Raw genomic sequence first — 16,751 nt, forward strand, 5'->3', positions numbered from 1 at the left:
GATCAACCTTTTTATATTTATTTTTTAGATAAAATTACCATATAACAATATTTTTAACCATGGATATTCACCCCAACTTGACCATAGATATTATTACTTGTAAATAGGCTTTGTTACAATACCATGGCTCATCAATACCACATGCCCAAAAACCATCTATCATTTTACAATTAAAATATTTTATTTGAATTTGATTTATAATATATTTTTAATTAAATCTAAAAGAAAAAAGATTATAATTAAATTTGAGATATATCTAAACCCTATGTCACATTAAGATATATAAAATATAAATAGTTGTTATAAATCAGTTTTACCATATAAAATAAAATAATAATATTGTAACCATATTTAAATTCCACTAATAGACACATAAAAACTTAATACTTACAATATAAAAATAACTATATTTAAATTCCATTAATAAACACATAAAATCTTAATACTTACAATATAAAAATAATTTTTACCATGGATATTCACCACCACATTAGCATGGATATTATTAACTTTTTTACAATACCATGGGCCAATAACATGGCTCATCAATATCACATGCCCAAAAACCATCTCTCATTTCACAATCAAAATATGTTATAAATATATTTTTTAATTTAATTTTATGACGGTTTGAAGTGGACTAGGTCAAGTTATATAAAAATTAAAATAAAATTATTAATTATAGTTATTAATAATTAATAATTAAACCATCTTAGATCCATCTTAACTCCTTACCTATCAAGCTCTTGAGAGGGACCTATTATCAAGCACTCACAGGGATCAAATCTCTTTAGATGCAAACTTGTACTCAAACTTTTCATTCAAAAAAAGTTTACACATCAAAAAACTTGATCCCAACAAGAATTAAAATGGATCTAAAATAGTATGATATATAAAACCATTTTATCTTTCATCAAACATATGAAACTTCAATTTTAAATAGTTCTTATAATTTAACCTTGTATTAAAGAGTTGTTTTCAAATTAATAAATAAACTTAAAATAAGTTTTAATTTAGTAAAAAAAATTCATCCCAAGGGGAAAAAAAAAACAAACCAACAAAAACACCCCTTATGAGCCTTGAGAACCAAATTGCCCAAATTCAAAAACCATCTCTAGCATCAGCAAAAATCATAAAGAAATATTCTGGAAACTTCGTATTAATAAATGTTGTAGAATTTGCAGGCGATTGTAGCTTTACAGGATCATGCCAATTAATTTATTACACAAGTCAGCTTACCTAATAGCATAAACAATATAATAGTTAAGGTTTCCTAGTCTATCTAATCTAAACGAATCAATACTGCTTTACAGTGTAAACTAAGAAACAATTGAAACTGCTGCAATGCAACAGTGCTGCTTATACACTGTAAACTAAAAAACGATTGAAACTAATGCAATATAACAGAATCTAAACGAAAGCAATAAAAGAGATGCCATCACTCGTTGAGAGTCATTGAAACGTAGGAAGTTTTCTTGACTTCTCATAGCAGCAGGTATAACTGAGATTGCTATTTTTGGGGCAAGAGTTTATGGAATGAAAAGATTGAAAAGTATGTCCTCCTTGAATTTGCTGCAATCTCCAATGCTGTTACGGCTACTACCAGCGATATTCTTATCGGCCGGTGGCAACACTTTTTTCTCGTCCATGACATTAATATCGTTCCGCCCATCTCGATTCTGCATCGATATTTTTCTCTTGTAGCGACTTTGTACATAGTCTTCTGAAATATAAACGTCCATTCCAAGATCCATGGAACGAACTCAGATAGGGTTACGAAAATCCCGACCTGTGATAAAAGCTTCAATAATTAAAGCCAGATATTCAAGATGCAAGAAGACTTGAAAAAAATTAATGAATCAATTATTTTAGTCGGCGACTGCATTCAACCATATTACAAAGTGTGTTATCCCTGAACAAAGCAGTCCTCAAAAATTTATTGACAGAACCAACACTCATTGGAGTTCATCCTTAACCATGTTAAACGTGAACCTTGACAGCTGCAGCGAAATAGCTGAGATAAGCGGACCGTAATTCTGCAAGAAAGTACTGTAGCATTAGTATATGTATTATGGACTAAAAGACAGAAAATGTAACTTTAAATAGGCAACTTGCAAGTAACCCAATTTTGTTTAATTCCAGAACAATGAACACACTGTAAGAATTGTAGACCTTGTAAGCATTCATATTTGGGCACCTATTATGACCAAGCGATGTACCTGCACATTATCATCGAGCCCAAACAGTGAACAGCGACCAGATTCAGATTTCTGGGGACTGCAAAATATTCTTTCTCCGGTAGATGAACAAGGAAAAGCTTCTTGCATTCCTGCAGGAAAGGCAATTCAACAAATTTGGCATACCACAACTGAAATCAAATGCGAAAAAGTATTGCGAAAGTGAGGGATGAGCAACTTGTGAAGTGGGTGCAGTTTGCTCAAATGTCTATGGGCAGAAATGATAAATGGCTCCACCACAGCATGAGTCCTGAGCCCTATGTATATTATCTGTTGTATCGCCGAAAGCCTCTTACACAGAGAAACTACGCAAAACCATTAAGCTGATCGATATAACAGACTTGAAAATTTATGCACGAAAGTTTTGGGTTATATCGGGTCCGGACTCATAATCGCATCGCACCATCGGAGCGGTGTATGACAAAAGGCCTAGACCCAACCTTTTGCGATTGCCGATTGCGACATATCGCATCAGGGTTTTGGAGTGGAGGCAGCATATTATAAAGTGGCATATTGCGGTCGGCTATAGCGATTAGCGGTGAATGACAAAAGGCCCAGACCCAACTTTTTACGATTGCCGATTGCGACATATCGCATCAGGATTTTGGAGTGGAGGCAGCATATTATAAAGTGGCATATTGCGATCGGCTATAGCGATTAGCGATAATCGCTTCGGACTTAATTCATTCAAGAATAGCGAGTCGAACATGAAGTTGAGCCGATGAAATATAAATTTACAAAGGTAGATCTCATGCATAGAATTTAAGTAAACAAATAAATCTGTCCAAACCAGCAAATCTATCCGGTTAGGAGAAATATACCTAAATTAATTCATCCCTGAGGAGAAGAGGGCATGAGGAGACGATTAAATACATCTATCAATCTCTCTCCGTGTAAAGATTATGCTGCTGCTACTTATTGAACAGGGTTTGATGCCCTGTTATCAGACAAAACCTATTATGTTATCAGACGCACTGATGAAGATATAGAAATGTATATACCATAAACGCAATGGCACTATATGTAAATCAAATAAGCTAAGACAAATTACCTATAAACCTTGAGATCGCGGTCTGGAGCTGGTCACTCAAAAAAATAATAGATAAGCTGAGATCGATAACAGTAGGAGCAGAATGAAGGAACATGAAGATGTAGTTTCTTTGTTATGTTCCATATATAACAGATGCATTCATGATGACCGTTTTAACCAGGAAGGCCTGCTCAGATAACCAGCTATTCGCAAACGTATGAACTTGTAAAATCATCGGTGGCAGCATATTTCCCACCCATTCTTTTTCGACCTCCCAACATAAATTTAAAATTTAAATCCCTGGCTTAACCTTAACTCCCATCGCACCGACTCCATCGCTAGGTTGTTCATCTTTGATCCAGGTGTCGTTAGGTTAATGTAACCAAATGAAAAGAATGCTGGAGCAGAGAGCAATGGCACTATTTTCTCAAACGTTTGATTCTTGAGCAGGTCCCGCAGATTGAAGCCATGACGTTCTGAGTAGTGTGACGGGTCGTGTAATTGTTAAATTAATGGAGAAAACACTTGGCAAACAGTTGAATAGCCTTATGTTTCAGAATACGAAGAGGTATAAGATGCACATTGCACAAACCTGAGGAAAACTGTCGCTCCGTAGTTCATCTTCCATGCACGCGTCGTTAGGTTAATGTAACCAAATGAAATGATGATGCATGTGTTCATTATTTATTTTTTTAAATTTTGCATTATTTATTTTCTTAAATTTTATAGGTCGTAATCTTTATCTTTTATGTGTTCATAAATAATAAGCACAATAAAGTTTTAATCATGCTTTGTAAAGAATTAATTTAAGTATGGTCTATTTGTTTGAGAAATGCAAAAAAGTTACTTAAATTTCATAATTTACTGACGACTACAAGAATATATCGGCATCTTTAAAATTAAGCCATCCAATCAAAAAGATTAATTAAGAAAGTGATTAACTTGCGGATTATTATAGAGAGTCACATCTATCCACGTAATTATTAATATAATATGAAATAATAAGAAATATTATTAGTATTATATGAAATAATAAAAAAAATCATAAAAGTTTATTAAAGAGATCACCTAATTAGTAAGATAAATATATGACTATTTTTTTAGGAGTCCAACTATATTAATTATGTATTTGAAATTTAAAATTCAAGTTATAGAAGAATAAGGAGAAAATAAAGTTGTTACAACTTAGTTTGTTAATTCCCTTATTAATTATATTTATTTATATATAAAACAGGACAATTAGTTCTCATCTTTCTACTACCTTCATCATTGTTTAGGAAAAATAAAAACTTTATTTATCTATACATTATGTCAATTAATTAAGGCGTAAAAAAAATTAATTAATGAATAAATATAGTACTTATTTATGTAGAAACATCAAATTATTTATTATAATCTAGAAGAAAAGTAAGAGAACAACACAAGGGGCGGGGGCAGTGGGGGGCAGCTATGATGAAAGGGCAGGGATCCAACAACTGCTAATTTTCTAGATGTCATCTCTATTGAGATTGCTTGGCCTTTTTTCAATTTCTATGGCCTCCCTAAACTTTCGGTGATGGAACGGTGCAATTTTGGCAATAACACGAGCCTCCTAAATGCATATGTGATGCTTAGTCTTTTTCCTCAATGCATATGTGATGCTTAGTCTTTTCTGCGTGTTCTGCCAGGGCGAAAGACTGGGTCCTCCCATTTTTTATGTCTGTTGAGTGCTCATGAATCCTTTGATTAATAGAGCACCCAGTCTCACCAACATAGCGTGTCACGCCCCCAAGCCAGCGGTAGTCTTTCAACCGCTCTTAGCGAGGTGCGACACCACCGAACACTTTCTTTTCACCAATACTTATGTTCGTGGACTATGCCTAACCATTTACTCCTACTTAGTTTGTGTTTCGCAACCAAGTATTATTATGTTATCCTTTATTCCAATGAACACCCATACACATTCATTATCAACAGCAATTATAAACGAGAACACAATTGCACAGTATAAAGGGAGGGGCAACTCCCTGAACAATGAGTCTGCCCGAAATACATGTATATACAATCTTCAATATTTAAAGCTTTTACAAGTATACTTGGAAGTACCAAGTTTCATACTTAGCCAATTTTACAATCAAGGCAAACTCGGTTGCCTTCCTTCGTTCACCTTCGTGCGCACTTGCACGATGGGCGGGCGCTCACCCGAGCCACCAAGACACCCACGCCAAGACTTAGCACAAACGAGCGCTACACGTTCACCGTGCACACCTCAACCGACCATCGGGTGCACCTTGCCTGCACCTTCACCCAACATCAAGTGTGACTCTCCACCGTGCGGCTAAACCAAGAATCGGCGGATGAGACTTGTGCCTTCACCACTTGTTTTTGCGCATTAGAACCTGCACACTACTCCTTGTGCAAAGATGTGTTGATTGAATGTGATGTTGCAAATGACTCCACACCATTACAATATATATCAAGGCTTGGGGCTAAGTCTGGCGCTCAGCTGACTTGCCCAACGCCTTGTGCACACCCCTTAAATGCCCAAACATGTGTCGACTTGCTTCCCATTGTTAGTTGGCCTCCGCACATATCGTTCAACGCTCCAAGGTGTATATAAACTCATCGCTCTCCATATATCGTCACATATGTTCGTCGCATCCTTCATCGCAAGTCTGTCGCACAACCGTCGCATGACTGTCGCACATCGCAACTCGCCCTCCAACCGCGTGCGCGCCCACGGTCGCCCGTTGCCAAACGCGGTCGCACCCCAGGTAGAACCGCAGGACGTTACATCCTCCTCCACCTGAAGTCATTGTCGTCCTCGACAACATATCATCCTGGTAGCCATCCACCAAGATCAACAATATCCATGATGTCAACTCCTCCACACACTGCAAACATCCCTGCAACATATGTAGAGCCACCGTCTCCATCATGTCTCGCCTCGGCAACCATCTGTCACCAAGATAACCATACCAAGGTATATACCTCATCGGTATGTCATACATCAGAGATCATCTCAATCCATGATCATCGACTACCATGTCACAATCTCCACATGCTGCTCTCCATCATGGAAGGCTGGCCCCTCCATTTAAGTTACATGCTCACAGCAACATCTCATGTCGACCTCATCATGTGTCATCATGTGAACTGCTGCCATGATACTCCAACAAATGCTAACACATATCTGTACATTGCTAGCCCTCATGTCTTGAACTAGTCGGGTGATCAGTCCAACTATCACGCTCAAACCATGAGAATGCACATCCTCATATCACCATCAGTCGTTTCTCAAAACATCTTGTCACACTTTCATCAAGAATCTGTCTCCATACAAGTGTAAACCATGTTCAGGTCCATGAAGTAGTCCTCATCTCATCTGCAACATGTCATGATGCTTGATGCCAATCCATCCCTGCACCATTAGTCATACCTGCTCAACATGTTTTAAGGACTCACTGCCATGAGCAGCTAACAATGAGCCCCATCTTCTTTTCCATCTAAGAAGATGTGGAGGGAGTGGAGCCTGAAGGCTCACCCTCACTAATCAACTCAATCCACCTGTTAGGATCTTCTATCTCCATCCTCTGTAGATAAGTGATCTGATCCTCCTCTCGGACATTCGACCTCACATATGCCTCATCATCATCATCATCATCATCATCTTCAACCACCTCTAGCCTTCTTGACAAATCCAAGATGCTATCTGAAAGTGTCATGATGACCAATGACTGCTCGGTAAGCTTTGCCTCAACAGTAGACAACCGCTTACTCATGTCCTCCATTCGCTTCTCATCCCCTGTTTGCATCACTGCCAACTTACAATCAGGCCTTGTTACTCCAATGGTTGGCACACCAATGGGTACATCTTCCCTTCCATCGTAAATGTACAACTTCTTCAAATGTGGAACAATCATAGCATCAAATTGTTTCATGAATTCCATCCCTAGCACAGCCTCATAGTCATCAATCCACACTATAGTGAAGTCGACCTTCCCTGTCCATTCACCAAGTGTTGTGTCCACCCTTTCAGCTATACCAAAAACTTCAATAAGAGGAGAATTGACTGTCTTCATTTGTGCCCTCGCTGGTACAAATTTCAGCCCAATTCTTCTCGCAGTATCTTCACCCATGAAGTTATGAGAAGCCCCATTATCCACCATAGTGAGTATATCAGCACCTCCAACCTTCATCCGAACATACTCCAACCTGTTCCTCTCAGGATCCCTCCGAGGGATCACCTCTGTAGTAGCAGCAGCACCAAGTATCTGCATCATCCCCACAGAAGCTCCTTCATTCTTCACATCAGATTGTGCAATCGCAGCCACTTTCGGTCTAGAAGGACAGTTCTTCATCGTATGTGGTCCAGCACATATCCAACACTTCAAGGCTTTCTTCGTCTTCGAACTATCATCCGATTTCGAAGCATCATCCTTATTCTTCTCTTTCAGCGTATCGGACTTCTTCTTCCTATCATCAGAAGTCTCATCATAATGCTCCACCAACTTGTCAACAATAGCAAAAGCTTCCTCAAGTGTTCTAATCCTCTGCCTCTTCACTTCATTGCGTGCCCAAGGCTTCAACCCAATAATGAAATTGAACACCTTGTCTCTCTCCGCCATGTCAAGAAGTTCCAGAACCGCACTTGCAAACTCCTACTGATATGTTTGTAGGTTTCTGGTTTGCTTTATGAACTTAATCTTCATCCTCTCTTCCCACGTTTCATCCTGCGGATTGAAATGGGTCTGCAAAGCTTTCTTCATGTCATCCCACGAAGTAATGTCACCAGCACTGCCATTGGCAATCTGATCCATCCTCCTTCGCCACCACATCTTAGCATCCTTTGTTAAGAACTGAGCAGCTACCTTGACCTTCGTCTCATCATCGGATAGACCCAAGCGTTCCAAGTATTGCTCCATGTCCCATAGAAAGTTGCCAAGAGTCTTTGCACTCCTTGTACCATCGTAAGATTCCGGTTCCTTGACTTTCACATGAGGCACTCCTCCACCTGAGTTATGCCTCACGGCCTTCTTCAACACCGCGATCTCATCTCTGGCTTCGTCAAGAGATTTCTTTAAGTCCATGATTTCTGCAAGACCCTGGTCCCTTGCTTCTTCAACCTCCTTAACCCTTACTTCAAGTTGTGTACACATAAGATCAGTGTACTCGTGTTGTGTTCGAAGTTCATCGAGCTCTTCCTTCATCTTCGAATTGGCCTCTTGCTCCTTAGCAAACAAGTCCATCTTCTTTTCCCATGAAGTCTCCATAACCTCCATCCTCACCAACACCTTTTCCATAAGTGTTATAGTAGCATCCTGTACACCGTAATTAGACCCAGCCTGAGATTCAGCTGCCATTGCTAACAGCTTTCTTCTTCTTTGCAATCTAGTTTCGACCATCCAACAGTCTCACCAAGATGTCTGCAACTTGAACCAGCCCTTGTTCCACTTGTGTAAAACAGCTTCCTTCACCTGCAAGTACCTGTTCCACTATCTTCAACTTCCAAGTGTTTCCACACCTGCTTCACTCAACGTCCTGCAAGACTCCTCCAAATCTTCAGACTAGCTCTGATACCACCTTCACTTCAGTGGAGGTGTGTAGCAGCTTCAACCTTCAATGCCAGAATCAGCTGCTCTGATACCACTTGTCATGCCCCCAAGTCGGCGGTAGTCTTTCAACCACTCTTAGCGAGGTGCGGCACCACCGAACACTTTCTTTTCACCAATACTTATGTTCGTGGACTACGCCTAACCACTTACTCCTACTTAGTTTGTGTTTCGGAACCAAGTATTATTATGTTATCCTTTATACCAATGAACACCCATACACATTCATTATCAACAGCAATTATAAACGATAACACAATTGCACAGTATAAAGGGAGGGGAAACTCCCTGAACAATGAGTCTGCCCGAAATATATGTATTATACAATCTTCAATATTACAAGCTTTTACAAGTATACTTGGAAGTACCAAGTTTCATACTTAGCCAATTTTACCTTCGTGCGCACTTGCACGATGGGCGGACGCTCACCCGAGCCACCAAGACACCCATGCCAAGACTTAGCACAAACAGGCGCTACACGTTCACCGTGCACACCTCAACCAACCACTGGGCGCACCTTGCCCGCACCTTCACCCAACATCAAGTGCGACTCTCCACCGTGCGGCTAAACCAAGAATCGGCGCATGAGACTTGCGCCTTCACCACTTGTTTCTGCGCACTAGAACCTGCGCACTACTCCTTGTGCGAAGATGTGTTGATCGAATGTGATGTTGCAAATGACTCCACACCATTACAATATATATCAAGGCTTGGGGCTAAGTCTGGCGCCCAGCCGACTTGCCCAACGCCTTGTGCACACCCCTTAAATGCCCAAACATGTGTCGGCTTGCTTCCCATTGTAAGTCGGCCTCCCCACATATCATTCAACGCTCCAAGGTGTGTATAAACTCATCGCTCTCCATATATCGTCGCAAGTCTGTCGCACAATCGTCGCATGACCATCACACATCGCAACCCGCCCTCCAACCGCACGTGCGCCCATGGTCGCTCGTTTCCAAATGCGGTCGCACCCCGGGTAGAACCACAGGACATTACATAGGGGGTCCCACAGGAACAAGGGATCACATAAACACCTTTCATGTCCTTAGGGTCAATGGGGTCTTTTATTGATCTAAGGGAGCTATGGATGGTGTTAAGGGGTCTAAAGGTTGAGGGAACATTATGCCACTTGAGGATTCTAAAGGAAAATGGACCCCTGAGACTCGATCTTTCCTTAGGACCTTTGCTGGCTTTGAGGAAAGCTACCAAACCTTGGTGCCTACTATAACCATTATTAATAAAAACGTTAAGGAGATGGGCTTTCTCTTTCTCAAGGTTCTTTTCATCAAAATTCTCAACGCACGAGTCGCTAGCGTGTTGAGAACACCCAATTTTTGAGGGGGGAAATGAACCACACTTGTTGGTTTGAAACGCGTCGACAAATGAATTACGATGCAATTTTCATTGAAAACTCTTCACTATAAACTTGATATAGATGACAAAAGCCTAAATTCAGCAAATACTATTTGTTAAAAGTAATAAAAATATATATTTAAATATAAAATTTTTAGTGTATGATAATATATGAAAATGACAAAGCTTTTTAACATAATAATAAGTTTACATAAAAATTTAACTATGGCCTAATTTGATTATTAAATTTAAGGTTTTTTAAATAATTAAAATTTATAGTCTTACTCAAATTAAAGCACTAATTTTTAGAAAAAAAAAACAATTAATATTTTAAGTAATCCTTTAACTATACATTAATTAAAATCTGACCACAGAATCTTGCACATTGTAAGACAACATTATCGACACTACTACCAGAATTACGACGCATATACACGCTCACGCAGCATTCAATGCTATGTGGATATCGATGACCACATTGCAATGCTATTCAACATTGATTGTGAGCAGCGTCATTGTTCGTATTGGTAGTGGATGTTCGTAGTGAGCAGCATTGTTCTGTAGCAACATTCATTGTGACTTTTAATGCACATGGATGCCATGAATTACAACGCTGCGGTCTTCAAATTCGTATAACATTAACGTTTGGGGTACAATTTTCCTGATTCGAGTTTGCTGACCCGAGTGGGTGAGTAGTAAATTCAAGGGTCCTCTCTTCTGAGCAGAGCCTTCTTTCCAGCCAGAAAGTAATTGGTATGTTATTGGGGGAGTAAATGAGTCTGGTTGTATATGTTTATTATTAGATTTAAGAAATTACATTATCTAATTTCACAAAATTTCACATCAGTTATCAATAAAATTTAATAACAATAATGGGTAAAACTTGAAAGTATTTAGTGAGGAGCTCGGGCAAAATTAAAGTAAATGTTTGAAAAAATAGCAAATATCTTAATCTCAAAAAGCCCAAGAAAGTGCCTCGTTTCCTCACGTACTCCTTGACAACAATGAAATCCATTAATACTATCAATGTGAACATTATAGTGTGGGATCAGATTTGCATATTGTTAATTAATGCATAGCTGTGAACATTATAGTGTGGGGTCAAATTAATGCATTAATTAACCATACGAAAATCTAACCTCACACTATAATGTTCACATTGATAGTGATAGTATTAATGGATTTCATTCTTGTCATGGAGTACGTGAGGAAACGAGGCGCTTTCTTGGGCTTTTTGAGATTATGATATTTCCGATGTTTTCATCGTAGGAGTAGGTGAGGAACGAGGAGATCTTTTTGCCTTCATGCCAAACAATATCGAAAAGTCTCCTCGTTAAACCAATGGGTAAGGGATGGTATAGTAAACTCAAACGTATCTTTCACGTGCAGATCACTTGTTTTAAATTCGGAGAGGTTGGTACCTACTGAATGTGCAAACAATGGTAGGTGAAATGCTATGCATGAACAATGGATGGATAGGGACTCCGGTCGAGCAGTCTGACTCGTCAGGCTCTGCTTCCTTGACGAATTAATTATAAATTGATTTTTTATTGGGAAACCAAACTATAATTTTGCAGGTTTAACAGATCAAGAAGATGGGTAATTTGGCAGATATTTTGAAAAGTACAATAGATTTGACAATAAGATAGGCCAGAAAACACATTATGTTATATTTATTCAATGAAATATTTATGTTTTTTAGATTATTGAAATATTCAGGTTATACTAATTTCTAAAATTATAACTATTTATTTTGATTGGATTATCACTATGTAAATTTATTTTTAAATGTAAAATTTGATAAAATATTTATACCTTAAAGATTTATTTTTTCTTAAGACATGGTAAATTTATAAAAATAAAATTATATTAATTTTGAATAATATTATTTATATTTATATAAATTTCAAATATCTATATATAAAATATTCTTATTTTTATTTTTATTAAAACTCTAATACTTGATACAAGAACATCTCGCTTCCAAATCATTTGAACAAGAAATTTTATTTACCACAAATTAGTTCCCTGAATTAAATTTAATTATTCATTTAAATCGTATTTTCTTATGAGAAAATATATATAAATGATGAATATTGTAAACCGGAAATAATGAGGGAATTGGTTGAGAGAATAATGGAACTAATTTTCCATTTGTGGTGCAATTGATATGGTCTCTTCATTCTATTTAACTCAGCCATGTGTATGAAAAGGTAACATAGAGTGTGTATGACTAATTAATATAATTTCCCGGCGATTATAGACTCATTCCTTTGTCTTGTGTAGAAATGGGAGAATTGCAGGTTGCGTAAGGGTGCATCAATAACACATATAATTATATATATGTTTTTAGTATTTTATATTCACATGTTTCATTAAAAAATGTTAAATTTAATTTATTAAGGTAAAGGAAAAGATTATTATAGATATTTTTTTCGGTAGGTAAGTACTTATTTATTCACCGTCAATCCAAAGCTTGGCGAGCATGATTATTATAGATATTAAATTTTTATAAGTTTATTAATTAAACTTAAATATTTGATGAACAATTTATTTATATGTGGGTTCAAGTGTTTAGAGTTTTTTTTCCAATGTAATCCATAACTTCGGAGTAGTCCGAATCAGACTTAGAATTGAATCACAATGGCTCCCACTATTTATTTCAATATCTCAATATTAAAATTTCCGTCTGACCTATAAAAATTAACTTATAGAAATTACTTGTCAAAATTTTAAACTTATTCAATTTGTTGGGACAAAAGTCCTAATAGAATAAAAATAAAATTAAACTCATCAACTACCATTCAAATGATTATACTTTAACTTTTCCTATACTAAATCTTGAAACACCTCTCAACATAATAAACATAATATCTCTATTAATTTACTATAATCTAAAATATCATAAACATAACAGTTCCATATTACACTTTATTTTACTTCTACTATTAATTTATACTTTGAAAAAATAAAATTAATTTAAAAAAAATTTTAAATATTAAAATTATATTTTTATAAATTATTTTTTATCTCCTCCGCCTTTGTTATATCTATTTTGCAAGATATAAGATGAAGTATGAGTAATAATCTTTGATCTTCAAAGTAGCTCAAAATCATAAGCTATTAATAAATTATTTATTTAAAAGAATTATGCTCATCAAAAGAAAAATATAAGTTTCATTAAATTTTTAAAGAAAGCAAAAATAATTAAACAATTTTAATAAGGTATATATCTATATATATAAAAATATAAGTTTCATTAAATTCTTAAAGAAAGCAAAAATAATTAAACAATTTTAATAAGGTATATATATATATATATATATATATATATATATATATATATATATATATATATAAAAAAGAAGATAGATAAAGTTAGAAATATTATTAATTCTAAATTTTCATTGTATTTATAATTTACATTAATTTAGAATTAAGGAAATTTTTAAAAATAATATTTTATTATACGATATTTTTGGAGCAATTTAATTGATGATCAAAGTAATGTAAGTCTTGAAAATATTAAAAGATATAAAGTTTAAATCTTTTTAGTTCAAGTTTAAGTAAAGGAGAAAAAATGTTTAAGTAAAAGAGAAAAATTTACTTAAGCTTAATAATAAATAAATCAATCAATCTCAATACGATTCTTTTAAGTTTAATAATAAATCAATCAATAAATCTCAATATAAGGTTTTTTTAAGCTTAATAATAAATAAATCAATCAATCTCAATTCCCCACTTAATAGAAGTAACATATTAAACATAATAAAAATGTAATCCAACAAAACTTACAAAAAAAAAAGTAAAAAATCAATCAACCATCATATCATATCATAAATTTACATAGTGAATTCTTATTAGTCCCTACCATCTGGCAATGGCATGGGACTATAGTAATCAGTTTTTAGTGGCTTGACATTAATTGGTCGTCAGTTTTGGAATGTTTTTATTTTTATTTGAGGTTCTTTATTTTTTTAGCCATCTCATTCAATTGATGGTCTTATTTGGCCTCTTCCCGAGGCAGAAGAGGCTAGACCATAGGTTTGTTCTCCTTTTACCCTGTTCATAATTAGTGCCTGTCAAACCATTGATGTTAATGCTAGCATTAATTTGCCTACTTTGCCTAGCATTAGTTTGAGCATATTGGTTTACTTTGCCTAGCATTAGTTTGAGCATATTGGTTTATTTGCAAGTTGGGTTGGTATTTGCAGGTTGGGTTATTCAATGTGTGCATGCAGGTGTAGGTGTAGGTGTGCATGCAGGTGCAGGTGGATGTTTCTGCTGCCCTCCTTTCCTCTTTCTGTTGCCCTCCCTTCCTGGATTCCAAGGGCTCAGTTCCAATTCAACTACGGTTAGGTCCAGGCTACTAGCGGCTATCAGCAAGTAGGTTCCCAAGCAGTACACAGAAGATGGGCTGGCTGGATGCTTTCGACACAGAAGAAATAGGGACGAGCCCATCGGCCATCCTACCTAGGGAATCAACGGGTTCCAGTGGCTGCTTGGGCTCTTAGGGTTTATTGACCACCTATAGCTATTGTTGCTACCTTTGCCCCTGATGGCTCGGATGAATGCTTTGCTTCAGGAAGGGCGTAGAAACTGCTACTACCCTTCTAAATGGAATTGGTAGGAATGCTTGCTCAAATGGAATCAGAACTCATATTTGCTCTTTATTTGGGACTGTAACTCAAAGGGATGTTGTTCCTCCCACCCTACACTGGATGGAGTTCAGGTGGTGGCCAGCCGTCTTTCGAGAGGGGTGCACAACCTTCTTACGAGAAAGGGGTGCACAAATGCACAGTCTTCTGATACGCTTACTTACAGAAGTTTATGTACCTTCGTTACGCCCTTAGTCAGAGAGATAAAGGTACATGGACAGCCATAAACAGTCTATCCCTAATCTATGGACCTTAGAGGTTAGAGCTTACTTATAACACATAGATTGAGGGCAGCTAAGACATTTTGCAGGTCTACGGACACAACTGGAAGGAAGTCCATAATGCTCGTGGGCTAGCGGGGCATCCTTGGCACCATGGGCTGCTTGAGGAGGTGGGTTGGAAGAAGAAATGAATCGGCACTGGAAGAAGCTACTCTCTGCTAAGATCTAAATGATTGTGAAGCAGGGTGAAGGTGGTGGGGACTAGAAGCCATGGCGTTGGCAAGGGCAGAAAAAATGAAACCTAAGCGATGGCAGGCTTACCGAGACGGAAAGGGAGGTACCATACTAGTCTTTTTCGCAAAATATCCTCTTCTGCTTCTCTTCTGGCAGAGAGCTCCGTCCCATGTGTCTACTGGTATCTTGAGCTGGAAGAACCGATCTCCTTAATAGTGCAGGGAAGGGCTGACAGTCAGGGAGGTAATAACTCCCCTTCAAACCCCTATAAGCAGGACACCGGAGCACCCGGAGGAGGGGAAAATCCAGGAAGCTAGATCTTGAGAGGGGAGCTGAAGCCGCTGCACCGGAGCTCAGGCTGTCAGAGAGAGAAAATCAGGGATGAAATCGCTCGACCCCCGGGAGAGGGCAGTCCCCGCAAAAGTGGGATTTTCATGTATGGGACAGAGCTTAGAGATTGTTGGGCTGAGATGAGATGGAGATTAACAGTAGTCCATACTACCATCTGAACGAGTAGTGCTAAACAGGCATGGATCTTAGATAGTTAAACAGCCAACAGCTTAAACATATGAGCTAGCAACTAAGGTAGCAAGAAGAGCAATGGTTCTAAATAGAGAATATGACATCTGTTTGGGAAGCTATGACATCTATGATGGTTAACCTGTGAGGTTGATTTAATGGAGGTTAACGTAAATCAGGGCATTTGTACGTTTTAGCTGCTAATCATTCATTACAAACACATTTCATTCTATTCAACATTATCCATGTAGCATCCTCTACGTGTAAGTTACTTTTGTTGTTATATAATAAAGTTCAAAATGATTTCGTGGTGACCTCACTTCGACTTTTATTTTTGCTTCAGCTCCACTGCATTGGTTTATATCAGGTACTATTTATGTTATTAAATTGGATTGACATATTTTACCCTCTGTAGGGTTTGAGTTTTTGACCTAGGTTGTTATGGTTATGGTTGAAACTTGTGTTTTTATTAGAGTGTTTATATTGGGTGGTTTTTATATTTTACGTTATGTACGATTTCAGTTTTTGAGCTACGGGAAACTTGTGTTGTTGAATTAGTTTTCACAGCAGATTCTTTTTTATCTTGGAGGTGGTATTTTGAAGTCTGGTATCAAAACTGTGCATTCACTTTTGCCTTTTGACGACTTTCTTGTTGATTGTGGCCTGATATCTCCTTGTCCATCGAAGCCTATCCATGAGCACAATGTGCACCCAAAACACATGCTTTGCCTCCTTAGTCATGGATGGCAAGGTGATTCTCCATTAGCTCACACAACAATACTTATAAATAACAATCAATTTATGTTTGTTTCTGTATTTAAAAGGTTTTCCCTGTCATAGAGGATGTATGGATGAGAGGATGGTAGCTTGTTGCATATTAGATGAATCTCCATTGTGTGCCATGGTTT

At 37.2% G+C, this 16,751-nt stretch overlaps 1 protein-coding gene across 5 annotated transcripts; it reads right to left on the reverse strand.

The window, feature by feature from the left end:
* Window positions 1-1,133: 1,133 nt before the first annotated feature.
* LOC149177130 (uncharacterized) lies at window positions 1,134-3,896 on the reverse strand. Of its 5 annotated transcripts, none has more exons than XM_089423303.1 (5): window positions 3,297-3,896; window positions 3,059-3,174; window positions 2,220-2,329; window positions 1,977-2,036; window positions 1,134-1,789 (listed from the first exon to the last, which is right to left on the reverse strand). In XM_089423303.1, the coding sequence occupies exons 3-5, from the start codon at window positions 2,325-2,327 to the stop codon at window positions 1,511-1,513; spliced, it is 447 nt and encodes a 148-aa protein (XP_089279429.1). In that variant the 5' UTR covers window positions 2,328-2,329; window positions 3,059-3,174; window positions 3,297-3,896; the 3' UTR covers window positions 1,134-1,510. The 5 variants fall into 5 exon arrangements, with proteins under 5 accessions (XP_089279429.1, XP_089279428.1, XP_089279430.1 ...); XM_089423302.1 differs by having other exon boundaries at window positions 3,289-3,896; XM_089423304.1 differs by lacking the exon at window positions 3,059-3,174 and having other exon boundaries at window positions 1,993-2,036; window positions 3,289-3,896.
* Between the last annotated feature and the right edge of the window lie 12,855 nt (window positions 3,897-16,751).

This window comes from Pinus tabuliformis, chromosome 4_1, assembly GCF_031772625.1.
Source record: "Pinus tabuliformis cultivar Carrire ecotype Pingquan chromosome 4_1, CPIR1, whole genome shotgun sequence".
Lineage (NCBI taxonomy): Eukaryota > Viridiplantae > Streptophyta > Pinopsida > Pinales > Pinaceae > Pinus > Pinus tabuliformis.

Bases quoted from the DNA above. Each gene is read 5' to 3' on its own strand.
- LOC149177130 (XM_089423300.1), bottom strand. From the start codon at position 3,382: ATGTTCCTTCATTCTGCTCCTACTGTTATCGATCTCAGCTTATCTATT. The intron at 2,330-3,288 runs GTAATTTGTCTT...CCTTTCCTGCAG, and splicing joins CGCGATCTCAAGGTTTATAG to GAATGCAAGAAGCTTTTCCT. The intron at 2,037-2,219 runs GTACATCGCTTG...ACTTTCTTGCAG, and splicing joins GGCTCGATGATAATGTGCAG to AATTACGGTCCGCTTATCTC.